Below are 27,297 nucleotides of genomic sequence, written 5' to 3' on the forward strand. Positions count from 1 at the left end.
AACCGTCACTTTAACACATACTTCATGTGGAATAATTAGCAGTTCACACAACAAGCACCCTGAGAGAGAAGGAGAGTGAGAGAATGATTAATGGGGTTATTGCAGAAATAGTGTCTGTGGGCTGCTCGGTGTGGTCATTCATTCAGCTCTTAAAATGCTTCCAGGATTCCACTTGATATTACTTGCGGGATAATGGCCTGTATTTGTATAGTGCTTTTCAAGTCCCTAAGGACCCCAAAGCACTTTACACAACCAGTCATCCACCCATTCACACACTGGTGATGGCAAGCTACATTGTAGCCACAGGCTACAATGTGCCTGGGGCGCACTGACAGAGGCGAGGCTGCCGGACACGGGCGCCACCGGGCCCTCTGACCACCACCAGTAGGCAACGGGTGAAGTGTCTTGCCCAAGGACACAATGACCGAGACTGTCCAAGCCGAACCGGCAACCTTCTGATTACAAGGCGAACTCCCAACTCTTGAGCCACGATCGCCCTGACTGAGCCAATCATTTCATCAAACAATAGTGTTGTTTATACCCCTAACTCAGTTTTGAAGGGAATAGAAGATATGCCAGCTGCATTCAAGAAGCTTTTGAAATGGATGTAACTCTGTGACATGGGGTTCTTGGTAGGAAGGTTTGATTCTCGCCTGCTTTTAATTTTTCCTTTTCTCTGACTAAAACTCAAGAACATCTACAGACCTTAATTTATTGGTTGCAGTGCAGCTGCTGTACCAATTTGTGAGGGAATTGAACTAGAGGATCATTAGGGGGTCCTATGGGACTCCCATAGGGCTTAAATCTTGGAGTCTCCACCATTTGACCTTAGAACTGATAAAGCTGCTCAGATGAGAGGTGAAGCATCTTCAATCAACTTAAAGAAGTCCAGACACTTTTCTGTCCAAGCTCTTTGTACATTTCCATAATGACTAAAACTAGCACCATTGAAGAAACAATGGGCTCAGCAATCAGTTCCTTGATCATTAATATGCAAATTCTCATGACCATTGATCAACAACCACTGATCAACCACTGATTCGGATGATAGGGTCAGAATGTGCATGAACAACACGAAACATGACTCCATCCTGCTTTGTATAAACAGGCCAGACTGGTTGTAGCTTGGGGGATATTTTTATGCCACACTTTGTGGTCAATAATAGCAAGTAAGCATTGTTTAAATGCCAGAGCCTACAATTTGAAAATAGAATAGAGAACATGTGTCAATCTGGTCCAATCTGAGTAAAGTATGTCCAAGCCTGTCCAATTATTTTGGTAGTATAGGTCTCTAGATAATCATTTGGGAGATGCTAAATGTGTCCAATTCAAGAACAGCTCATACTGAAAAACTTGAACTCTGTCAAGTAACTGGGGACATTTAAAAAGCCGTGTTAGTGTGCCTTGCATGCAAAGTTCATTCTTTTGTCCATTCAAGCATGAATTTCGTTTCAATTTAATTATGCCAATGTATAATTATTGTAATAAATATCAACCTTCCTCTAATAATTCCTCAAATAAAATTAAAGGCTAATTTACAGCTTATTTTTTTTAGGTACATGAGTGTTTGTTTAATGGCAAGACACAGTTTGGACAGCATGTCTCCAAAAGTTGATTCTGTTCATCTGGATGTAGCGTTTTCAGTGGGAGAAACGTAACATGAACCATTTATCCACAATCTAATTCAATCAAATTTTTTATACTTATGGTAACTTTACTAATTTGGATAGTTATGTGAATTTGTTTCCTGTTATAACTGACAGTATTTATAGTACATATCTTTAAATATTTATGCATGATTTCTTTGGTTTCATGACATCTAGTCTTGTTAGAGTGTAGTAGTTGGAAAATATCCACTTGTAGAGACTTATCTTTACTTATAGGTGAGAATATATGTCTGTGTTTTTGTTTCCCCCCCCAAAAATAATATATAACTAAATAATTCAGCAACATTTTGAACAGGTAAATAAACCAGAGCGACAGAGCAATAATTGCTTTCGCTTACTTTTAACACTTAATTATGAAATGAATTACTAGCATTAATGAGGAGACTGTCACAACACTTAAAACAAATTTTCTGCAAACTTCCTTTATTATGGAAAGCACATTGAACATTCTCATAATACCTGTACAAACACATTGCTGGAGATACATAATTTGCAACATTCCTAGTGTTTGAAGATCCCTGATTTTTCTGTGCACCCACAAGACCTCAAAATAAAACCATAGCCAGCAGGAGTTAAATTGTGCTGTATTTTCAGAAATGAGAAAGAAAGGGGGAAAGCGAGAAAAACAGAAATGTATGAGGTAATGTAGATAGGCTCCAATATTATATTATAGATACAGATAACTTGTTTTAAAGATTTAAATAGGACTCATAAAGTCCTATTTGGTGATATGCAGAATGTAATCCTGAGTCTATTTTTAAAAAGTCATTCAATTAATAAATAATTCAGTTCAAAAATGCCTAACAATACACTGATTTATGTTCAGCATATTTAAGTCACATTCTCCACATGTAACATTTATGGAAACAGCAAAAAAATAAATAAAAATGCACTAACTAAAAACATATACATGGCATGGTTGTGGACAGGTAACATGATTGCTGTAAACTGTGCGTACTGCGGCTCATTTTAAGCTGAAGACCTAAACGGTCTTGAATAAAGTCAAATTTACGGTCAATGACAAAAGTCCTTTAATGACTCTGCAGACTGTTTTCTTACTTTTAGGCAGAGCAGAAAAACAAAGGCCAAAATGTAACAAGTTGGTCAGGGAGGCCATCTAGTGGTCACATGGATCATGCCAAAAACTCTTGGTAGCTTGACACTTAAAACTTTACACTAAAAATGTATTGTATCACTTACTAATGTATGCATTATATGTAACAGTGTAACAGTGCCAATGAAATGATCTTTCTTTTAAAATATTGCAATGCAATGCAAAAATGCATAAAGCAGTCGAATGCTATTACATGTCAAGCACTCAGCCTTGAGGTTGGCAAATATTACTCTAACCCTAACTGAGGCGGGTCAACGCCTTCACCTCCAGCTTGGAAAAAACCAGTCAGAACCTCATATGTAAAAAACACCACCATGTTTACAGGGAATGCACGCAGCAAATTGATGCCTAGGCTCCTGAAGAAAACCCCAGTTCCCTCCACTCTTGCAGTCTCAGCTATGCAGTGGAAAAAGCCCTTATATTTCTTTGTCTCCCTTGCTCCATCCATCTGAAGGCGCGCTTTGATGACGTCCATGGGTGTTCCTATAGTCCAACCGGCCATTCCTGCTATTCCCCCAGCCAGCATCACAACATACCAATCTAGAGGAAACATTACACAACTTTTATCATCGGGTAAATGCTAGTTAGGCTCCTCATATGAGCAGGTTAACATTTTCTACAGGGATTTGAATTAGTTTCAGGAGTGGAGCCACATTCAAAACAGGTATTTTATAGAAGTATATATAGCAAATTATAGAAATCGTTCTTGTAAAATTCACCACACAACTGCTGGTTGTGTTGATACAGCTGACACAGATGAGTATGCAGGAAGATTTGCACATACTTAAAACAATAGCAGGCTTTCGCCCCCTGCTTCACTTACCTAACTTTTTCTTATTGCCACCTGCAAACCATTCACAGATAGTTGCATATGTCAAAAAGTAAGTGGCATATGATGGCCCATCTCTTAACATGATAGGAAGAGCTCCTCTGTAGAGCCCCATGAGTCCCTCCTGTTTGACGATGGTTAGCAGGCAGTGAACTGGACCGTGGTACTTTAGCGTGGGCGTCTTGGTTAATGCTCGCCTGGACTCTGTCTGACACTGCAGACGTACTTTCACGATGTCACCTGGAGACATCACTGATACCTGTTGGTTGGCAGATCACAAGAGCTTCAGCAAAAAAAAAAATGTTGCATGTTAGCATTGATGTAAACAATCTGTACAACTGCAAAACGTTATTGAAATCTCCATTACCTGAGCTACACCGCCGGCCATTCCAGACAGAAAGACTTCCAGTTTGGTGTTTGGACCACAACAAGCTCCTCGTGCCTGGCTCAGACACTGCAAGCAGTTCCGGTATGTGCCAAACACCACCGAGGACGTCATAGAGACTGTGGCAATGGGTAAGGACATGCCTTTGAAGAAGCCATGCACCTGATGAGATTAGAGAATAAAAAGAGAAACCACTGATCACGTAACTCCATGAATAAAATCAGAAATCAGCTATTTGTAAATCTTTAACCCCTATATGTTATTGATAAAAATATCAAACGCTAACACAGAAAACTAATGCTGAATTACACACAGCAACACATTTTCAAAACGTTTATCACTCTGTAGCTGTATGTGGTGAGTATATTTAAGCTACATTCTCCAGATGCAACGTTTTTGGAAACAGAAAATGGAAATGACTAAGCAGTTGTAGTTTTGAAAGCTAAACGTACATTTCCAATCTTGAACGATCTAAGATTACAGCTGGTAAACAATTAACATCTGGAGTTTTTTTTTTTTTTTTTATATGAATGTATACCATTGTAATATTATTAGAAAGGTCTTGCCTGACAGCATATCAGCATAAGTTGCTATAAGCTCCCAAATAAAGGCTGAAATTTGTTTTTAGCCTTGCATTCAGATACATGCTTATTCTTATTAGGACAGGGGGCTAGAACCTATCACAGCTATCACAAGGCAAGAGACAGGGTACACCCTGAATAAGTCTGCCGCAGGGCTAGCACAGAGAGCCAGTCAATTCAATTTAAAATCATCAATTAACCTAACCCCACTAACTAAGTTTGCACTGTTGGAGGAAGATTACCTGGAGAGAACCCACACGAACACAGGAGAACATGCAAACTCCACACACAAAAGCCCTGGCTAGATGGTGGAGTCTAATATACTCACCACATACAGCTATATTATTATTAAGCCATTTTGAATTGAGAAGAGGTGACGTAACCCAGTGGGAAAGAAGAGGCGATGCTACAGAGTGATAGACGTTTTGAAAATGGGTCGCCTACCGACCCAACAGATCCACAGAGGATGCCATCGCCCACGTCCTGCACACCACACTCAGCCACGTGGACAAGAAACAGGGTAACTATGTGAGAATGCTGTTTGTTGATTACAGTTCAGCGTTTAACACAATAGAGCCCTGCAGACTGTTCACCAAACTCAGGGATCTGGGACTCAACAGCCGTCTGTGTGCATGGGTGTTGGACTTCCTCACTGGCAGAACTCAGGTGGTGAGGGTGGGTAGATGCGTCTCTAACAGCATCACCATCAACACAGGAGCACCACAGTGGGGTGTGTCCTCTCGCCACTGCTCTACTCCCTCTACACTTCAGACTGTGTGGCCACCCATGGCTCCAACACCATTGTGAAATTTGCTGACAACACAGTGGTGTTGGGTGCCATCTCCAACAACGATGAGGCGGCCTACATGGATGAAGTGAAGAATCTGGCATCGTGGTGCCAGGACAACCACCTCCAGCTGAACGTCGGCAAGACCAAGGAGCTGGTGGTGGACTTCAGAAGGAGTCAGCACAGAGACTACAAGCCCATTATCATCAATGGAGCTCCAGTGGAGAGGGTGCAGTCCTTCAAGTATCTTGGTGTCCACATCTCCTCAGACCTGACATGGGCTGCCCACATTCAGGTCCAGACCAAAAAGGCTAGGCAGCGCCTGTATCACCTACGACAACTGAGGAAGTTCAGGGTCTCTCTAAAGATCCTCAGGATTTTCTATACAGGCGCTGTGGAGAGCATCCTCACACAGAACATGACATCGTGGTTTGGGAACAGCTGTGTGAAGGACCAAAACGCTCTCCAGAGAGTGATCCGTACAGCAGAACGCTGCTGCAGGATTGCTCTCCCCCCACTTCAAGACACCTACACCAGGAGATGCCGGACTAGAGCAGCGCAGATACTGAAGGACCCGTCCCATCCTGGCAACAAACTGTTCCAACTTCTGCAATCTGGTAGAAGGTTCTGCATCATCCGGGCAAAGACAGAGAGACTCAAGAGGAGCCTCTATCCCCTATATATATATATATATATAATGTTCTTCCTCTACCCCCCCCCCATTTTTGCACATGTCGACATTTCAATGTGTGTTATACTTGTATAACTATGCATGTGACAAATAAAGAACCTTGAACCTTGGAGTCAAACTCAGGACCTTCTTGGTGTGAGGCAACAGTGCTAACCACTGCGCTCCCAAGCTGCCCATATTTGATACATTTTATATGTTGTTTAAATGATCTGAAAACTATAGTGTTCCATTTTCACCAACACTGGAGCTGTAGCTGTGCACACTTAATGTAACAAACTGATCTGTCACATGTGCTGCTTTTCCACAATTCTATTAGCTGAGCTGGTCCGCCTGAATCCCTGGATTTTGTCACATTAGCTTGAATTAGATCACACACCCACACCTTTACTGGGCATTTATGGTTAGGCTATAGAAGTTCCACTTACCCCTTCTTTTGAAAATGTCTCCACTACACACTGATATACACCTGTGAACTGCTTCTGTGTTTGTATTCGAACCTAGAGAGATTGAGAATATCTCGTAAAAAAAGCAAAAACAAATTATGTATGTTGTACTGCTTTGAGACATATTTGCCGTACCTTCACAGTGTCCAGAGGGTAGCCCACTGCAACTCCACATGCCCCTGTTTGTTTACAAGAAAATAGTGCAAGTACATAGCACACACATAGATGTTTGAGGTTATAAGTTTTAACTGCTACACTTAAAAATGGGGGACGGTGACAGCAAGGTCAGAAATGAAAAGTTACTGATCTGATGTTTTGTGTAATTTAAAAAAGTAACCTTGACAGGCTTTTCAGGGTAAACATTTTCTGTCATAGGTGGCAATCAAACTGCTAGACATGGAAAGTTTAAAGTTGTTGTGGATAATGATGAAAATGATAATGTCAGGTTATATCTTTTTTTTTTAAATTGTCTAGTTAACATATCAGTATTACGATCGTAACATTTACCAGGACAGAAGACGGTTTAGCTAGTGAGGACAGGACTCATTTATTTTAACAATTTACGGCAAAACATAGCGATCAAAGCATCATATGCGTTAGCATTAATCTAATATGCTGTTATTATACAGGGTGTCCAAATTCATATCATGCTAGCTCATTAGCAAATTCCTCAGCTAACGTTAGCTTACATTCATTTATAAAATGATAGATTAATGTAAACCGGCACCTGCAAATGATCCAGACACGAAATCAGCCAAATGCATCCTGTCATTTGGTGACTGACCGACAAATATATGCCATATGCGAGCCCATTCTTCCTCTTGAATGCGCTACATAACCTTGACTGTCGCTCTGTTACGTCAATTTGTGTAACAGTGAAACGTCACCGCCGATGCCGACGAGGGAAAACGTTTTTTCCGACTTTACCTGAACCTAGCCAAAATGACCAAACTCAGCTTAGCGACACTGTTTGATAAATTTATAAATGCCAAAAAGAGTCATGTGAACTTAATAAACCCAGTTCGCTTTTATGTAGGACACTGTCCATGTGTTATAAATAAAATTGTGTGCGTGTGTACAGCGAGTTCAATAACTATTTAACTCCACACATGCAAGCAAATCAAAGCATAGACGTTCACGTTTTATGTAATAAGGAGAAATGATACAGGGAAAAAGTATTAAACGTATGAAGAAAGGGAGGTGCAAAAAGGCATGGAAAGTCCTGCTACTAGCTGAAATCTATCAGTAATTATGAAGCAACCCTTGTTGTAGTTGCAAAATATACTGATGGCACTAGATATAGAAGAATTTATAAACTACTGAAGGTTTCCATGAGCACTGTTGAGTTCTAATAATAGTCATAATCTGGAATCTGTGATGTACATATTGAAGTAATGAACCGGTATTGAACCACTTCATCAGTTGTATTGAAAATAGGTTCATTCATTCATGCAACAAGAGGGAAAACACACTGGACAAAGCCTACAGCAACATCCAAAAAAGTTACAGAGCAACCACATTGAGGTTTGTCAGACCACATGTCCATGCTGCTGATCCCTGCATACACTCCCGTCAGGAGGAGAGCCCCCCTTAGCCACAAAGACTTTGAAAACCTGGCCAGAAAGTGCATCACATTAGCTGCAGGACTGTTGCCTGTTGAACACCAGGACCTCAAGGAGCATACTACATCAGTGCTCTGCTACATAATCTTCAGTGTTGACAGTGTCACTATGGACTAACGTCTCTGGTTGTATTCCCACCAGAAACCTTGGATAACTAAAGAGGTTTAGGTCCTGCTGAAGCAACATGACGCTGCTTTCAGATCTGGTGACGGTACAGTGCAGCCAGATCTGATCTGAAAAGAGGTATCAGAGATGCTAAGGCAGCGCACAAGCCTTAAAAACTACCGACCAGTTGCTCTAACACCTGTTGTAATTAAGTGTTACGAGAAACTTGTCCGACACCACATCATGCCCTGCCTGCCACCCCCACTCGGCCAACTAAAGTTTGCATACAGAACTAACAGATCAACTGAAGACGCCATTGTTACAATGCTCCACACCACCATCTCCCACATGGAACAACAGGGGCGCTACGCCAGGCTGCTCTTTGCTGACTTTAGCTCTGCTTTTAATATGATACTCTTGGATAGACTGATAGTAAAACTTCGGACTCTGACTCTGATCACAGATTTCCTCTCAGTACAGAGAATTAGAGTGGGTCCTCAGCCCTCAGTCTTAACACCAGCTCTCCACAAGGCTATGTACCAGGTCCCCTACTGTACAATCTGTACACACATCACTGCATCAGTACCAACCCAGACAATGGCAGCATGCAGAGTTGAGGTTCAGAGGCTGTCGGATTGGTGTGCAGACAACAACTTGGACCTCAATACCACCAAGACAAAAAAAAAACTGAGTCGACTTTAGATGGAGGACGATCGTGCTGCAGCCCATCAGCATCAACACAGAGTGAGCGGAAAGGGTTTCCAGCCTTAAATTCCTGGGTGTGCACATAGACACAGACCTCCAATGGATCTCAAACACTTCAGCGGTTTTAAAGAAGGCCAAACAGCATCTACATTTTCTGAGAATCCTCAGCATAATGTACCTGAAGATGGAGCTGCTGATCATCTTCTACCGTTGCTTCATTGAAAGTGTGCTGACATGCTGCATCTCTGTACGGTTCTCAGCTGCAACATGGCACACAAAAAGGCACTTGAAAGGGTCAAGGGACATCCTCTTCACTCCCTGAAGGACCTGTGCAATGAAGAGTTATCTTATCTTATCATTGAAAGCTTTGTTTCAATGACATCTAGTGGCCAAACACAAGACATCAAAATGGTGTCTCAATAATCATGCGCTGAGTGTAAATAGGGTTTGTATGAATTATATAAATACAATCTTGGAAAGGTGCACTGACTGGTAATTCAGACTGTTGATTCTGTAAACTTATGTAATGCAGTAAAGAAAGGGGGTGTTTGTGTAACTAGGGCAGGGTGTGATTATCATTAGCAGCTGCAATGTTTTCAGCAGTGTCATCTTGTGGGAGGGGCAACACTACTGAAACTACTGTAGCCACGTTTGCATTGTCAAGCACATAATTGCAAATAACTCCAAGATATGTGTCCATAGTCAGGCTACTCCTTCTAAGTTTTCCAGCTTAGTCTTGGCCTTGTTCTCCTCCTCATATTTTTTCCCCCAGCATGTTCTTTAGTGCATGTCTAGATGGCAAAGTGTACGTGGGGTTGTCCAGGAGTCAAGGACCACATGTGGAGAGCTACAGAAAGACCTGAAATCAGCAGGTACAATTACTTCAAATTATTTAAGTGCCACGCTCACAATGCAAGACTCCATTGCTAAAGAAAAACCATGTTGAATAATGTTTAAAGTGTGCTGAAGAAAGGGAACTGCATGTCATACCAAAAGCACCATACCAACAGTGAAGTCTAGAGGCAGAAATATCATGGTGTGTGGCTGTGTTTCAATATGCAGCACTGGCATGTGTCATATCACTGAAGGAAGGATGAATGGAAAAATGTGCCGAGACATTCTTGATAAAAATCTGCTGCCGTCTACAAGGAGGATAAGGATGAAATGAGGGTGCACGTTTCAGCAAAAAATGATCCCAAACACACAACCAAGGAAACTCTCAGTTGGTTTTGGGAGAAAGAAATTAAAGCTGCCATAATGGCCCAACCAATCACCTGAATCCAACTAAAAATCTATGGAAAGAACTAAAGCTCAGAGTTTATGAAAGGGGCACAAATAACCTTCAAGATCTGAAGACTGCGTGGAAGAATGGGCCAAAATCACACTGGAGCATATGACTAGTTCCTCCATAAGGAGGCATAAGGAGGTGTCTTTAAGCTGTCATCACCAACAAAGGCTCTGTGACAAAGTATTAAATTAATTACTTTAAGCGTGTTCAATACCTTTTCCCTGTGACTCATTATTAGACATAATCAATTTATGGACATCTGTTGTTTGATTTATTTGTATGTGTGGATCATATGGATTTTTATCAGCATCTGGTGAAAATTTCATGTCAATGGCACTTTGGAAAATTGTTGATATGTTCAATACTTATTTTACCTATACCCCACCTCTTGAGAATATATTGCTTTGACTGCTTAAAACGAATAAACAGAAAGCACTTCTTTTCTTTTATTACATTTTTTGTTTATTTTTTTATTTTATAGTGAAACATGACACCAAACTCACAACAAAACAAATGGCAGGAACAAGGCACAGACTGAAACAAACAAAACAACATACATAATTACAAATTATGTAATTAGAGTATGTGTACAATATCTTGCATATCCAAGTACATGCTGTGTACTTTGTGTATGTGTGAATGTAGGCAGATCCATCTAGAGATATAAATAGATAGATATACAGACAAATAGATAAATAAAAATAATGATAATAAGAATAGAGAATGTACATCAATCAGATTATTTTGCATTTTAATCCTACTGGATTTGTGTGCCTTCGCGGCCTAATGAATGTTTTTGCAGGTTTTTTCCTTTTAGTTTTGCTTTCATTTTTATTTTCACCATGTGTGCATCCCTGGGTGGGGACACGGATGTTTCTTTGAATAATCACGGATGTCATAAAACAAATGTTTATTTAAGGAGAAGACTATCCAGGTGTTTTTTTGTCACCGTTTATCATTTGCAAAGTCACATTTAAAACACTCCCATATCTGTGTTACCAATCTACCATAATGGTAAGAACAGATTCATCTGAGCAGGTCCAACTAGACTGTTCAGCAGACTGCCAACGCACCATCTGTTGTGAACCATGAATTCTGATCGAATGTTAGTCATCTGATATGTGGGCCAGAAATGGGAAATGAGCAAAAGCGGAGGTCAACGAGAAAACCACAAAAGAAGTACAGCATTAAGAGTACCCAGTGGCTGCAGTAGAAAAATTTCTTTGTTTTTAACATTCGGTTTCACTTCAGCTCTTCAACTTCCTTCTTCTGCACGGCCCACAAAACAGCACAGACAAGAATGTTCCACAGACTAGGAGCGCCATATACTTTGTACACTGCCTCCATCAACAACAGTTCTTATCTGGCAGATGGCTCCTTCCTGGACTGCCAGCAGACTGCAACGCTTTTGCTCGTTCTGTACTTGGTCCATTATCCAGCCATGCAAAAAACACAGAAGCTATAACATACAAACAGCTGATTACCAAGTCCCCACTGTGGGTTTTTAAAATGAAAACAACAACACAGTTAAAGGTTAGAAACAATTCCAGCTGGTTATTTTAGGTGAATTTAACTGACACTTCCATATTTCTTTCTTTTTTCTAAAAGTAGACATTACAAAGGGTCTTACATTTAAAAACAAACATCAGCTTTCATTTATTGTAAAAACTGGCTTACAGGAGGTTTAGCAATTTTAAGCTACAGCAAAACCTTTCAGTTTTCAGCATGACAGTGAGTGGAGATAACACCGTGGCAACAATAACTGCAGTTCAACTCATCTGTGATTCTATTCTGATAGTTATTTTCAGTTGGTAATTTCAAATAGATTTGTATTAGAGATAAATCATGTCATTGGCAGATTTTACTTTGAGGTTCTTTCTGACTGGACTGAGTGGATTTCTCTTCAGTAGACAGATGGTTCAGATGTTAACATTTAGTATCTGTCACAATACTGGGTCTATGACCCAGTGTTTTGTGTTTGTTGTTTAATTTATATTATTTGATTTGGTGTTATTTGTGGGCACCCAATCCGTCCTGGACACCCTCATGTTTCATGTCTAGTCACCCCGGTCTCTATGTTTGTGCATCTCCTGTGCCTCCCCAGTCATATCTCCAGGTCTCAGTGTCAAGTCTTTGCCTTTGTGAATGTCTCTTGTTACCTGTTTTACTTTGACAGTTTTACGTTCTATGTTAGTGTTTGCAGTTTTGCTTCCTCCCGGACTTGTTGTGTGTGATTATCCCCAGCTCTCCTCCTGTATCTCATTCCCTCTTTATCCCTCTGTGTATTTAAGCCCATTGTCTTCTTCTGTTTGTTCCTGGATTTTCTGCATTTCACCCACTGCATTTCCCATGGTCCAGTTTTCACATCTCAGGTTTTTTTAGTTTCTTTATACTTGTTTGTAGTTTCCTCCCTGTTTAGGTTTTGTCAGTCTTCCTGAGCTTTTTTTGTGTTTTGTTTTGCCTCAGTACAAGGCACGTTTTCAGTCTCAGTCCATTGCTCGTGTCTGCATTTGGGTCCACACTCTCTCTCCACTCCACACGTCTGCCACAGCAGACTTGACAGAATTAATTGGTGACCGTGAAATGATTGGAGTTTTTCTGACTGAATAGAACTGAAACCTTTCAACACAGGGTACATGTCTTCATAAGTTCATTTACATTTCAACTTCATTTTAAATTTCAAGGACTCCTTCCTTTTACCTCAAAAACAGAGAAGCTGTAAAACAGCTAGCTGATCATCTGCAGAGGAAGAGTTTCACTCAGAATTCATAAGTCATCACAGTTTCGAAACCGCATTAGTGAATGATCTTTGTATGGTCTCTGACTCATGTCTTATTTTTGGCTAGGATGTGTCCTTCAATGTGCATATTAACCTAATATGTAGGACTGATTTCTTGCTATTGCACTGTATCTCTAAAAGTAGAACAATTGTGTCTCAGAGTGATGCTGAAAATAGTTCATGCATTCGTTACTTGTAGGATGGACTATTGTTTTAATATTCATTGCTGGAGTTCATTTTACCTATACTGGCTTCTCTTCATTGGCTCCCTTTAAAATTCAGAATAAAATTTAAAATCCTCACTTACAAGGTCTTGAATAATCAGGCTCCGTCTTGTATTAAAGACCTCATAGCACCATATCACCCAAACAGAGCACTTCGCTCTCAGACTGAAGGCATATCTTGTGGTTTCTAGGATATGTAAAACTAGAATGGAAGGCAGAGCCTCCAGCTTTTAGGCCCCTCTTTTGTGACTGCGGCTCCCAGTTTGGATTTGTGATAGAGACACCCCCTCTACTCTCTAAAATTAGGCTCAAAACTTTCCTTTTTGATAAGTCATATAGTTAGGGCTGGATCCAGTGATCCTGAATCCTACTTTAATTAGCATTTTCAATCTTTGCTTTTATACACCACTTTACATTTAATTGTTAGGTATTATTGATCTTTGGCTCTCTTGCACAGTGTGCATTTTGTCCCATCTTACTCCCCTCCCGGCAGATGCCCGCCCCTCCTTGAGCCTGGTTCTACTGGAGTTTTCTTCCTGTTTAAAGGGAGTTTTCCCTTCCCACTGTTGCCAAGTGCTTGCTCATAGAGGGCTGTTTGATTGTTGGGAATTTTCTTGTATTATTGCAGGGTCTTTAGCTTACCTTAAATAAAACTGATTTCAATTGAACTGAATAATCTGTGTAGTTGTCATCATATACCACAGGAAGAAGTTTTCAAAATGAACTTACAAATTCAGTCTTACCAGCTGAAACTGATTTTAAGTTCTAAACTCTCTTTCTGTGTCACTCTCTTCCTGAAACGGATGGAATCTTGGCTGTGATTGATTCTTGCGATTAGGGTTGGTTAGTCAGAGAAATAAGAGAGTGTTTTAAGTATGACTTTGCCTGAGATAAACAATGACAAAAACACACGCAGGAGCAGTCCTGCTCGGTTTTATGAGATCCAAAACTCTTTTAAAAAAAAGAGTGGGGCGCTATACTGTGAAGCTCGCTCAACATACACAGGTAAATATCTTCAGGTTGGTAAAGCTGTTGTTGGGTTAGTTCTTAGTTGCACAGCGGCATGTGACAACAATTAAAAGCTACACTTTAGCTATTAGTGACTCATGGTAGAAGTTGCCATTCATTTTATCTGAATCCTCGAATCTCGCCCTTCCTAATGATGTCCCTCCATCCATTTCTTTACCACGTTAACTTCATCTTCCCTCCTCTGAGTGTAAGACCTGGTTACTAGTTGTTGATGATACTGTTGTCACGGTGCAGCAGCTATAACAGCATCTAACATGATGGTTAATTTGACACATTGTGCCGCATCTATTTTTAGTTTCGTTTTATTGTTTTCTCTCAGCTTTTTACCCCACCTCAGTGGCGGATCTACAACATTTTACAAGGGGGAGCAAGGTCTTTTTTTAAACAGCCCTCACCACTCCACAGCCTTCCCCCCAGCCCACTGACAGCAGGCATCATAATGCCCCGCCCAGCTTCCGGCACCTTTCGCCACTCCGGCAGAACACACAAAACGACACAGCTTTGCGATCTCCCCAGCATGCAGAGTCTGATTTCGAGGACTTCCCTATAGATAGTATGCTTTTAAAATCGTTTTAAAGCTCAGTCACAATGTCATTGTACTCTTATCTTCAAAACACCAATTTATACTCCTGAATGTCATCTTGTTGTGATTTTTTTTCACAAAGTCCCAAAATATGTATGACTGTAACTCTAATAATAAAAAGCCAAAACAATCTTACTTTTAAATGTGGTATAATTACTTTGAAAACATATGTGCATAAACAATAGAATAGAGAAGCTGCTAATAGTCAAAATAGCTGAAACAACTTAATTTAAAATATATATTTTTGCATTTCTTTGTGTCTGACGGTGTTGACAAAAACCTTGCACTTCTCCAGCAAAAACATAAATTATTAAAAAAAATGTTACACCTGGGAGATTGTACCAAAACATGGTGAGACAGCCAAAACTTTGTGTAACAATTATATGTAAATATGATTTTGAAAAATCAAAAAATATATTTTAGAAAATTGAAACCTGTTTTGTCCCTAATCTCAGGAATCACTGCAGTATAGTATGTGAAACTCCGCATGGAGCCAACAAAAATATCCACAGAAATACTTTATAACTATTTATCGTATCATTAAATCTTCTAAGAAAACAAGATCTTCTAAGAAATATCATTGGGCAATCCAGTGTCAACAAGGAATGGGCTAAAAACGCCCCTGGGCTGCACATTAGAGCTTTGAAGCTTTTTTTTTTTTACTGGATTTATTTTAACATTGAAGCTTACTGTCCCAGAGTCTGATAAGGAAGACGCGGAAATCCCTTCTGTTTGTCGCAGAACAACGTGAAATCAATGTGATTGAATAATCATATTAATACGGGCACATTCCCGTGACAACAGTTTTAATAAGGTACAGCTTCACAAATTGCACATGTAAAAGTATTCGCAGAGCAAAGACTCTATAATAAACATGCTTTATTTGAAGAAATGACGTAGCGCTTGCGGCTGATTTGAAAGCGAAACGGAAAATAACTTGACAGCTTTATTCTTCTCGCTGCAGACTGCGGTATTTAAGGCTTAGAGAGTAAAAATGAAACATAAGAGCAGAAATGAAACTTCATATGTATGCAAATTTGATATGAGATCAGCAAGAACAGTGTAGGAGTCCTGTTCTAGGATGAAATATTAAGAGCAACTACTGTTGTGAAGTTGTTTTGCTGCAAATAGAACGAAATAAGGAATAAAGTTGCGTCTAAATATCGATATTATTTGTGACTAAAACGCAAAGGGGAAACACAAAGACAAATATGCGACAAATATGTGTATTTGTATGCGATTAAAAAACAAACAAACAGAAAAAAGAAACACAAGCAAAAAAAAACTTTTGGTCCTCGGAGAGGTCCGAGGGACCTTCCAGGACAGGTGACGCTATTTTCTGGAGAACATCTCCGGAGCAGGTTGGGTCACAACATAAGTTACCATATACCTCGGTAAGAAGCGAACCACGTTCGTAGTACAGAAAACCCAGTTAGCCAAAATTCAGGAGGAGGTCTGCATTGACTGTAAATCAAAATCTTGCTGACTAGTACCAACTCGGATAACGCCTGCCAGTTTCTGTGGATGCAACTTACCATGCGGGAAACCGCGCTTTAACGTGTTTATCACATTTTAAAAGAAGAAATTCTGTTTTATTCAACGAGAGAGCATTCAAAATGTGCAAAGTGCGATATATACCACATGAGTAAAAACATATAGTTTCATATCACCCGTAGCATCAAGCTGTAGTGTGTATTTATTTATTTATTGTTTTCTAAATGTTAAGATACGCGGTGGTGTCTGTTCCCCTGACTGGATAGCAATTCTATGCGGGCGGTCCTACCGTTACCTGCAACTTCCTGTGACGCAAGCTCCTTTGACATACATATATAATGAACTTCTGAATTACAGACAGTGTGGAGGAAGTCTGCATTGACTGTAAACATCGCAAAGGTTCATATAAAGCGCGTAGGTCAACAGGAGAGGTTTACCAGCACAAAGAGAGAAAATACTATTGGCAGGATTCGTGACTGTAACAGAGAGAGGCACGTTACAAGCTAGCTAATGGTAGCTAAGATAAACGTTATCTGATATTATCATTTAGCAGTGATCCATCAGCTAGATAAAACGCTTAGGTACACGTTTCGGAAACGTTAAAGTAAAGGTTGTTTGGGGAAAAGCTGAGAAAGACAGAAAGACATCGTTGAAAGATATTGGTGTGCTTTAGATATTATTGATGGACTTCATTGCTGGATGCTTAGGAGGTAAGTCACTCATCACTTCTGTTCGTTTTTACCGTGTCAGATACCCACTGCGGTTCCTGATATTTGTCATGGTAGCAAACCATCAAAACACTGAGCAGCTTAAAAAAAACTATCATACATAAAAACATGTGTATGTAAAACGTATTTAAAAAAATATTATTATATATTCTCACTCTCTCACACACACTCACACATCTATCTATCTATCTATCTATCTCTGTGTGTGTATTTAGAAACGACTACTGTGATGTGTGTGCGTGTGTAAAAAATGTATATATACATTTAAAAAAACTAACTTACTATGATGTTTTTGTTTGTTTGCATGCACACACATAATGTGTGATTATGTGACGCACTAAATATTGTAGTTTCACTTTCACTAATGGTATGACACTGAAGTTTGCTTTCGCTTCTAAGTAGAAACTGCATTACTGAGCCTCATTTTATTAATGCCTCTTCCACCGATTGATTAAGTTCATTTATGGATGTAGATGTGGTTAACTCACTTCACTGTGTTCCAGAATTATTATTCAGTAGCTTAAATTAACTTCTTCTGTACTAATTAATGTGTGGCAGAACCTTTCGAGGCTTGAAAGACAGAGAAACATTTGTCGTTTTTCTGCAAGTAAATTCTAATTATAAATTTGTGTCAACTTTCTTTATGGCTCCCTTGTGTCACTTGTTTAGCTCAGTGAGAAGTGAAAGCACCCAAGCAGTGACACAAGCACCACCAGTCTTTCCTGCTGTAAAGGGCTTGGCTGTTTCCAACCCATACACAACCTTTTACAGTCCAATTCTATTTTTTGTTGTGTTTAAAGTGAGTCACGTGGAAGATCATGTGCTTTCCCACGTTTAGTGAACCATCTAAAAATAAATTGGAAGTTTGCTACTGCAGTTTCAGAATGTCTGTGTTCAAGTTTATCTGGAAAAAAAAAGATCATATCTGCATGTCTGTGAAGTTTCTCAGTCATCCAGATCATCGTAGTCTAAGGAGCTTGGAAAGAAAAGCTAAAACTATGAACACATTCCTACTGTTTTTTTGTTTTCTAATATCCTTGTTGCATTTAGGTCAGTGACTGCTCATCATTGTGTTATGTCTGTTTTGGTGTGTTTCCCAGCTTACAACTGGAACTGAGCTCCCAGGGGCTCGTTTTACAAACAGGTCAAGTGACAAAGCATGTGATTATGCAGGATTAGTACACTCTGTTTGTTTACCACGGTGCTACAAATGGTTGATTAACATACATGTGTGTTTTCTAAACAGTTATTATAGTATTATGTTTGCTAAACTGGTTCTCAATTGCATTTTTTTAACCTCAAACCATAGAATAAGCAAGTATTTGCAAAAATGTGATGGGATATGTCATTTGTTATTTGACTTAAAACGTATATATGTAAACATAGATGAACATGTAGTAGTATATGTTTTTATTTATATTTTGTGAAGGCCCCCCCCCCCCAAAAAAATAAATAAATAATTTTTTTTTTTTTTTTACTGATACCGTCTTGGATTGCTGTACAGGTACGTTATCTAGTGAAGGTTTCTATATTAAAACGTAATGATGTTTGTCACCAGTTCAAGAGATATAATCAGCACGTGTTACAACATAGGCTCAGGTGAAAAATTCAAGATGGCATCACAACATTGGTATGTGCTTTACAGGCCCAGATTACGCAACATTCAAAGGCATGCTAAAGAAAGTTTTAGAGAGTGTTGATGCTCATAGAAGTGGCTCTGAAGAGGCGATGGCAGTAGACTCTAAAATGACACAACTGCAGCAGGAGTTTTTGAGCTTCAAAGACTGGTCAAGTGGGCCATATGGGTTATAAAGACTGCTTTAAATAGAAACATATGAATAATAAATGAATAGCTACATATGAATTGCAGGATATCTCATGTGTAATCAGAGAGTGCCTCTCTCAGGGTTTCCTATTTTTGCTCCAGTTTGCTCCAGATTAAAACCAAATGATTATTCCAGTATTGTTTCATTGTCTGTAGGTGCGGCTGGAGTGTTGGTTGGACACCCATTTGACACAGTAAAGGTAGGTAATAACAACGTTATTGCCATTTTTTCCCATTTTTTTTTCTTCCCCCCCACTCTCTCTCCTTGCATGTTTTAAAAGTGAAATCAGTTGCTTATAATGTGTAAAACATGCATGATTCTAGTTTTCCAATGTTGAGGTGATCATTCTAAACATCTTGTCTTTCAGGTTAGACTGCAGGTCCAGAATGCTGATAAACCTCTATATCGTGGGACTTTCCACTGCTTCCAGTCCATCATACGTCAGGAGTCGGTATGTGGATTTCTTTAGTCGTTCATTTTCTTCATATTATCCAGTGCAGGGTTGGAGCCTACCTGAGCTCTCATAGGGAAAGAGGCGGGGAACATGCTGGACAGGTTACCAATCTATCGCAGGGCGTGCAGATTGCTTTCACAGATCAATCTAATGCTAGTATGCATTATAATATGATTACAGAGATCATGGTTATATATTATAGCTTATATAATATATATAACTTGCTTATTAGATTAAAGTCAATAAAGTCAAAGTGACGTGTAGACTTAAGTGATGCTTGATTCTTTTTCACACACTAACATAGGGATGGGTATCGAAAACCGGTTCTTGTTGAGAACTGGTTCCCACTGTTTCAATTCCCTGGAATTGTTTGCCATTTTTGCAAACGATTCCCTTATCGATTCCAGTCGCCCCGAATGACGTCACCACGTTGCGGAGCGTCATTTACCTGGCAGGAAACACGGCGCCTAAGCGGCTCAAACGCTCAAAAGTTTGGTTATACTTTACGAGAACGGATGACAACAGGGCAACTTGCAATACTTGCAAAGTAGATATTTCATTTAAGGGAGGAAACACTACGAATATGCAAAAGCATTTGCTCACAAAACACGTGATAACCCTAAATGAATGTCGTGTTTTTAATTCCGCTCCGGACTCGTGAATCTCAACCAGCAGCAGCGGTAGCGTTTGCACGTCCTCTCCCATTAATGCGGCAGGTAAATAATCAACTAACAGTGCATATTATGTTAGCGCGATCTGCCTTATTACAAAACCTGCCATTACTGTGCATTTAGGTGACCATGATGAGAGAGACAGACAGAGTCTGGCTCAGATGCTGGCAGTTCTCGCTGCAGTCTACCGGTAGCGTCTCCTTTCAGGCCAGGATAGACGAATGTCACCGAGCAGTGACTAAGTTTGTGGTAAAAGGCTTGCACCCATTTGCCACAGCAGATGCCCCCGATTTTCAGTAAGTGAATGTGTTTAATTGTAGGCAGGGACATTACTGGATAGTCTTGTGTAATTGCTACTGAATAATTTATGTTATACTTAGAATATTTATTTTATTATTTTACATTTACAATTTTTTTTCCTGGGGACCCTGTGACACCCCGTTAAAGAGCCGTAGGCTGTGGATCTCTTAAGATCTCACTGTTGGGTTTGTAAGGCCATGTTACTCCTAAATTTCTATCTTGTTCAAAGAGAAGATAAAAAACAAAGTTATAAGCTAATCGACCTTAGTGTTCTCCTTTTTTAAAAAGAATCGATAAAGAATCGAATTGTTAAACAGAATCGAAAATGGAATTGGAATCGTGAAAATCTTATCAATACCCATCCCTACACTAACACCAGGCAGTGTTAGGAGAATCAGAGTGGGTCATTGTCCAAAGGTGCACTTTCTCACGTGTAACACACAGCAAGAGACATTGGCCCCATTGGGTAACACACACGTCTGAAAATGGCTTTGGTTTTATGGGCCATTTTAACCACACTTCCCATCAGAATGGTGCTATGTTTTTACTTTCCCCGTAATTACTTCACAGATTTTCCCTAAATCATCATATTTTCTTCTTTAGGATTCAGGATACTGTTGGAAATATATATAAAATGGTCGTAAGATTTGTTATGCAAATGCCTGTTATCAGTCTCACTGTGGTACTGCAGGCTGCTTTATCATAGGGAATGGTATGTAGAAAATAATTAACTGCCTTGAAAGATAAAGCAACTTATGGCTTTGCCATCACTTTATAAGATATAATGTAGGTGTTTTTTTTCTGACCCTTCTGGTTCTCAAGAGAAAAAGCTGTTCAAACTGAGATCAGGGAAGTAATGACAAGTGTAGATAAGTTCCTCATTGTGATGAAGGAACAATATATTATAGGTCTGGGATATGCAAAAGCTATCAAAAATACATATAGGCTTTAATTTATAGTGTTAGCTTGAAATATATGGGCTTCTGTGAAAACAGAAAATGCGAGTTAACCTGTTTTTTATTTTTTATTTTTAATGATTATTAAAATTATTATTGGATATTAATGCTGTTTAAAATTAAGTAACAAGGAAAAAACAGAAACTGTTTAATTAAAACCCTTTTTATCTTTTACCCTGATTTCATTTTATCGTGATGTGTTACTGTATGTCTTATCTTTCACCCTTACCACAGGTATTTGGCTTGTATAAAGGCATTGGATCCCCCATCATGGGCCTTACATTCATCAATGCTATAGTGTTTGGTGTTCAGGGAAATACAATGCGATGGCTGGGGGAAGACACCCCAAGGAACCAGTTCCTTGCTGGTGCTACAGCGGGAGCCATCCAGACTGTGGTCTGCTGCCCCATGGAGCTGGCCAAAACCCGCATGCAAATGCAGGGTACAGGGGTAAAGACGGGCTATAAAAAGATGTATAAGAACTCCTTTGACTGTTTGCTACGCATTTACAAACACGAGGGTCTGCGAGGTGTAAACAGGGGCATGGTTACTACACTTGTCCGTGAAACACCTGCCTTCGGGGTTTACTTCCTGTCGTATGATTTGCTGACTCGCAGCCTCGGCTGTGAGCCAGATGCCCGCTTTTTGATTCCCAAACTGCTCTTTGCTGGGGGTATGGCAGGCGTCACGTCTTGGGTCTGCAACTATCCCGTAGATGTGATCAAATCACGACTCCAAGCAGATGGGGTGGGTGGTGTGAACCAGTACAGCAGCATTGCTGACTGTATCCGGCAGAGTGTCAGAAAAGAGGGTTACATGGTGTTTACTCGAGGCCTCACTTCCACACTGCTAAGAGCCTTCCCTGTGAATGCTGCCACTTTTGCTACAGTCACCCTCTTCCTCATGTACGTACAAGGTGAGGACAGAGGGCCTAAAGACTGTGAGCCGGCCCCGACAAAGACAGAGGAGCAGACCCGGCCCACCAACCTGTGACAGCATACAGTGCTCATCCTCAACCCAGGCACTTTAGAAGAATACAGCAAAACAAAATATATATTCAAACTTTTTGTTACTCTCACTTGGTTTCGCATCACATCAGCCATTCCTTGTTTTGAATCCAAATATACTTATACTTTATATCAGCACTTTTTATTTTCTATGGAGCAAAAAGGAGAGCAAAACATCTTTACTTTTAGCAATAATTTAAGTTTAGTGTTTGCTTCTGTAGATGCAGAAGTTGATATACCTCTAATAAGGTGGGGGAAATAGAAGCTGACAGATTCTACAGCTTTTGAAATGACCTCATCCTTTGGATTATTTTGTATAAAAGAAAAGGATTTGTTACTTAGCCTCAAACCTGACAGTATGGCTAGATTGTGTGTATGGTATAGGCACTGGAAATTAATATCTCTATTTACATATATCTTCAGTGCATTTGCAGTGTTTATTTGGATTTAAATATTCCAGAGAATCTTTTTTTAATGTATATCTAAAGAATTTCTCCTGCCTTATAAAACATTTTTTCTTTGTGTAAGGAAGCTAAAGTACCTGAAGTGTATCCTCTGAATATTTGGGTGAGTAACAGGGAACCAATGTAGCGTGTGATAAGCGTGCACAACTTTTCACATTTAAACTGCTTTCAAACCAAAAACCATCACAGCTTCAGTCTCATCCATTGCACGATTAGCCCGTGCAGCACATGCCAGTATGGATGCAAGCAAAAAGCATCAGGTCTAACAGCTTTTCAGGGATCGAATGAAAAACATATGGGTGTGAATCGAGGTTGTGGTTGCCGTTTTTGTTTTATTGTTTTGCCTGTGGGTGTTGTGTTCTTCCAAATAATATCAAGTTTTATTATTGTTACTCACTGCTGTGTTAAAGGTCTAGTATAAAACCTTGCTATTTTGTTTGTCATTATCTTCTTTTTAAAGGTGATTTTAAGTGTGTGCCTGATATTCAAGGCCAGATATTCATGCTGGGGCACTTTAAAGAAATCTGCTAGAATTGCATTTCTGAAACCAACAAATAACACAAGATTGAGGATGTTCCTTATTTTCTTGACCATTCATGTTTAACGTGTGAATGTGTTACTGCAGGCATGTGGCTTCTTGTTTTTACTCTAAGTCAGGGATCTCAAAGTCATTTTACATTGAGGGCCACACGCAGTCTACTTTCATCTTAAATGGGCCGGACAAGTGACACTCCACTTTCTGTTTAACTGCGCATTTAATCTATGAGATATATTAATATGAAATAAAGAAGTGCAATTTCAACAGAACCTCTGTTTTTCTAAGTTGTAAATGTGCAAAATTACAGAAAACATTCTGGTAGCTCAGTGAACACACTGTAGCGTATTTATAAAACCTAAAGCTTTCATTGATTAATGAAAGTCTTTTTGTTTTAACTGAAATTTCTATAACAGGAACCTCTCTGTTATTTAATTGTTTAGCTATTACTTAACTACTTTGGTATAGTATGAATGACTGTGGGGGAGGTCTTTATCAGCAGGAGAGGCATAAAAGGTATAAAAAAATAAAGTTAATCCAAAAATGTGTGCCCTTCGTGATAGTTTCTAAAGGCATCCAGAGACCAGCTGTCTTTGCTGGGCCAATTTTAGGCCCCGGGCCTTATGTTTGACACCCCTGCTCTAGGTGATTCATTGCACTTTGGTGTTCTTCTGACTTTGTCTTGTTTCAGGGAAAACAGATCCAGATTTCTTTAACCATAACTGCCTTTGAGCTCTGGTGGTGTAACATCCTTTGCTGAATGAAGAACAGCAAACAAATTTAAAAGAAGAAATTTTGGATCAGTGTTCATGTTTAAATGTAAATGTCGCTATGAAATTGAGGTTTTCTTCTCAATAAGGGGATAATTTTCTGCCAGTCCTGTCAGACTCCAGTCAAAGCTTTTTCAAGCTTTTAAGTTCTCACACTGGCAGCAAATTAAACCCAACATGTTTTGCATTAAAACAATCTACTTACCTGCAGCTGCACTAATTCCACGTTTGTTGAATGTAACACACCTGTTTTGATGTGGAGGTCTTTTATTTTAAGAGTTTAAGAGTTAAGTATTTTGGGGGAATCCTTCAGTGATGCTTCACTTAAACAGAGTTGTGTTGTGTTGTGGTGGCGGTGATGAATGAAAGCATGATTGCCATGTATGCAAAAGTTGCTTTTGTTTAACTCTATATTCAACTTCTCAAACAGCGACTGTTATCTGTGGCTACAAAGTACATCTGAAGCATATTACATGACAAATATTTAATTTATTTAATCCAGTTCTTTGAAAGATGCAATACTTACAGGATATAATTCTGATAATGAAGGATTGTTTTGAAGTGACTGGTTAAATATATATTATATGTTTTTTTTTTATTCTAAAGTAATAATGCAGTGCAATGCCTTGAATGACCACGTTTAAGTTTAAACTGTCTTTAATCAGTTTAAGGTATCTGGTGTATTTTCACAAAAAAAACTGAGACGTGATATTTTTGTCATGCAGAACCTATTTGTCTATTTTGGCAATAAAGATCTATACAACTGGGTAAATAAAAATAATTTCAATAGCTGCTTGTTTCTTTTGTCTCAGTCTTCTTAATGCAGTTTTTCATCTTTACTTCACACCAACAGTCACCTCAAGATACTTTATACTGTAAGGTAAAGACCCTACAATAATAGACCCCTGACAATCAGACAATACTGCTTGTGTGTCTGTAGCTCTGCGATTAGCACATGTGCATTTTCTGAACAGTAATAATCACACCTCTTCTTTACTTGAGTTGGAGATATAGGTTTCAAGGGCCAAACCCGATTTGATCAAAGTGTAGTTGAAATACTACTACATTAAATACAACAACAAATACATTACACATTCTTTCAGGCTTCAGTGTTGAATTAAAAAACAACGACAACAACCTGCATTTACACTGACTCGTCACTAGATGACAACCTACCTTTGTTTTGAGAAGTTTACATCCACTCATCTGTGCGTGAATGTAATTCTGTTTTCTTTTTAAATTTCTTTGAATTGTTCTTTTTTCCAGAAAAACTAAAAAACGAGAATTGGGTGCACAAATTTATTTTGGGATTTCTCTAATCCACAATAGATCAAGAGTATACATGCGGGCTCAAATATACACAAATCCTCCCCTAAATCTTTAATAAGTGATGCTGAAGGTCACAGTTAGACTGGCCGTGGAAAATTCCGGGCAATTGCCCGATGGGCCGATGGTGATTTTTTTTGTAGCGGTATAAACAATGAAATGTGGTGGATTGGGCAAGGAGGTCGGATACACCCTCCCCCTTGCTTGGGCAAGGGCGCTGAAAGCAGTCTTATCACAGTCAAACAGAAGAAAATGGTATTGAGGTGAAAATGAACGTGATTTGTCCCGTACTTCAGCTAGAATGAAAAAAAGACACAGTGCTTGAATTATTCTGTGTCTTCTTCTCTCAGTCTTTCCCCTCCCTCTCCTGTTGCTACTGATCAATGATCAGCTGATCGGCTTTTCTGACGCAAGTCCCGTGTTTTGTTTGTTTATCGCCCACTTTGCGTCAGAAAGAGGAAACCAGCGGATATCGCGCTAAACAACACGTTTTAGTTTGATAAGCTGTTGTTAGAATTTATTTTATATTACTTTCTAGTATCAGCTGATGTTTGCTGGAGCCATGTCTGTAAACGCTGCTGGTCCTAGTATCGGTTTTGATGTCTTGTGAGAGGAAAATATGAAGATGAAACCAGGAGATGTCCTTACTGAGCTGAGCAGGTGATGGAGAAACAGGTTTATCTTTTAGGTGACATGAATGAGTTGAAGGGAAGTTATGAACTGTTTCTGAGAGACAAACAACACCAGGATCCTTTTCTAAGTAGCTGACAGTAGGGCATTAACAGGGAAAGGGAGTAAAATTAAAATTAAATACTCAAGTAAAGTACAGATACCTGGAAATTCTCCTTAGGTACAGTAATGAAGTATTTGTACTTCATTACTTTGCACCTCTATAAATCCAGCATCTGTTCCTTTAGCTAGCAGACACATTGTGCAATAAACTCTGCAGAAAGTTTGTGCGTTTTCCTGATATTTGTTGCTCTGCTTGCACTCGCTCCTCTTCTGCAGTGGTAGTTGGATGCTGAAGTGCCACGACCACAACTTATCGACATCAGCACTTAAAACGCTGTTTCAAATCCCTCCAGTACACTTTAATGCCCGAGTGTTACACTATAAATGACAGATAAATCATGCAGTGATGGATATTTTAATTTAAACTTTCACATTGTTTTTCAAACTATATCTAAACTCTAACCGATTACCAAATGCAGGGAAAATTACATTTTAGGATAACAACAAGAAGAGAAGTTGAACTAACCGTCTGACACTGAGGGCGACACAAGGTTGTGGATGAGGAGCTAAAACTTGAACAAGGCATGTGTGCAAATAGTTACACCGTAGTAAACCATCATAAACAGTTTTGTCACATCTGTTTAACAAAACCAAACCAATGGCTGATAAAAACTAGCACTAATACAGCATTACAGAATAACATCTGTATATTTATTTACTTGATAGTTGAGTAGAATGTGGTAGAAATATATAATTTCATATTAAAGGTATTTGCATATTTTTTTTTATCGAGAACAGATCTACTTACACCATGGACATAAAAACAATAAACAAATACATAAGACTAAATGAAAGCCACAGTTTAAGAGTAACAAGGGAAGCAAAACAACTAAAGACACAAAATTGAATACAAAATAAAACACACAAAATGCACACTTGTGATGTTATAGTTAAAAACACAAAACCAAAAAAAAACCTTGGATGTTTTCATTTTTATTGACCTCAGTCGACACTGTCATGAGTTCAAGTGTGAACCAGAATTCATAAAAAGTTAGGATAAGAGAATCTTAGTGCTTAGAGAATCCAACTGCATGGGTTACATCCATTACAAAGGAAAGACAAATTGTGCAGAGTATAATTTTATTTCTTTTATCTCCACCTGTTAATCCATTCTCCTGTACTCATAAAGTATTTATATACTA

General features: G+C 39.2%; 2 protein-coding genes across 3 annotated transcripts in view; one reads left to right on the forward strand and one right to left on the reverse strand.

Annotated features, from left to right (window-relative positions):
* Positions 1-24,031, forward strand: part of LOC120724938 (mitochondrial basic amino acids transporter-like) — a 74,637-nt gene extending 50,606 nt beyond the window's left edge. Inside the window, exons 1-4 of one of the 2 annotated variants that reach the window (XM_040017474.1) lie at positions 16,533-17,036; positions 19,036-19,079; positions 19,248-19,331; positions 21,496-24,031. In XM_040017474.1, coding sequence (XP_039873408.1) covers positions 17,009-17,036; positions 19,036-19,079; positions 19,248-19,331; positions 21,496-22,254 — 915 coding nt within the window. In that variant the 5' untranslated portion in view covers positions 16,533-17,008 and the 3' untranslated portion in view covers positions 22,255-24,031. Of the gene's footprint in view, positions 1-16,532; positions 17,037-19,035; positions 19,080-19,247; positions 19,332-21,495 lie in introns of those variants that run through there. The other variant, XM_040017475.1, reaches the window with a different exon arrangement.
* Positions 2,064-7,379, reverse strand: slc25a47a (solute carrier family 25 member 47a). The gene is made up of 6 exons (XM_040017476.1): positions 7,225-7,379; positions 6,633-6,676; positions 6,480-6,551; positions 3,978-4,157; positions 3,605-3,869; positions 2,064-3,321 (listed from the first exon to the last, which is right to left on the reverse strand). Exons 1-6 carry the CDS (start codon positions 7,259-7,261, stop codon positions 3,008-3,010), a joined length of 912 nt encoding a protein of 303 aa, XP_039873410.1. The 5' UTR covers positions 7,262-7,379; the 3' UTR covers positions 2,064-3,007.
* Positions 24,032-27,297: the final 3,266 nt, after the last annotated feature.

This window comes from Simochromis diagramma, unplaced genomic scaffold (assembly GCF_900408965.1).
Source record: "Simochromis diagramma unplaced genomic scaffold, fSimDia1.1 OVJJ01000802.1, whole genome shotgun sequence".
Classification (NCBI taxonomy): domain Eukaryota; kingdom Metazoa; phylum Chordata; class Actinopteri; order Cichliformes; family Cichlidae; genus Simochromis; species Simochromis diagramma.

Excerpts from the sequence above, each read along its gene's own strand:
- slc25a47a (XM_040017476.1), bottom strand. The coding sequence starts at position 7,261 with ATGCATTTGGCTGATTTCGTGTCTGGATCATTTGCAG. Across the intron at positions 6,677-7,224 it reads CGTGTCTGGATCATTTGCAG|GGGCATGTGGAGTTGCAGTG; the intron begins GTGCCGGTTTAC and ends GTAAACAAACAG. Across the intron at positions 3,870-3,977 it reads TGGCCGGCGGTGTAGCTCAG|GTATCAGTGATGTCTCCAGG; the intron begins GTAATGGAGATT and ends GCCAACCAACAG.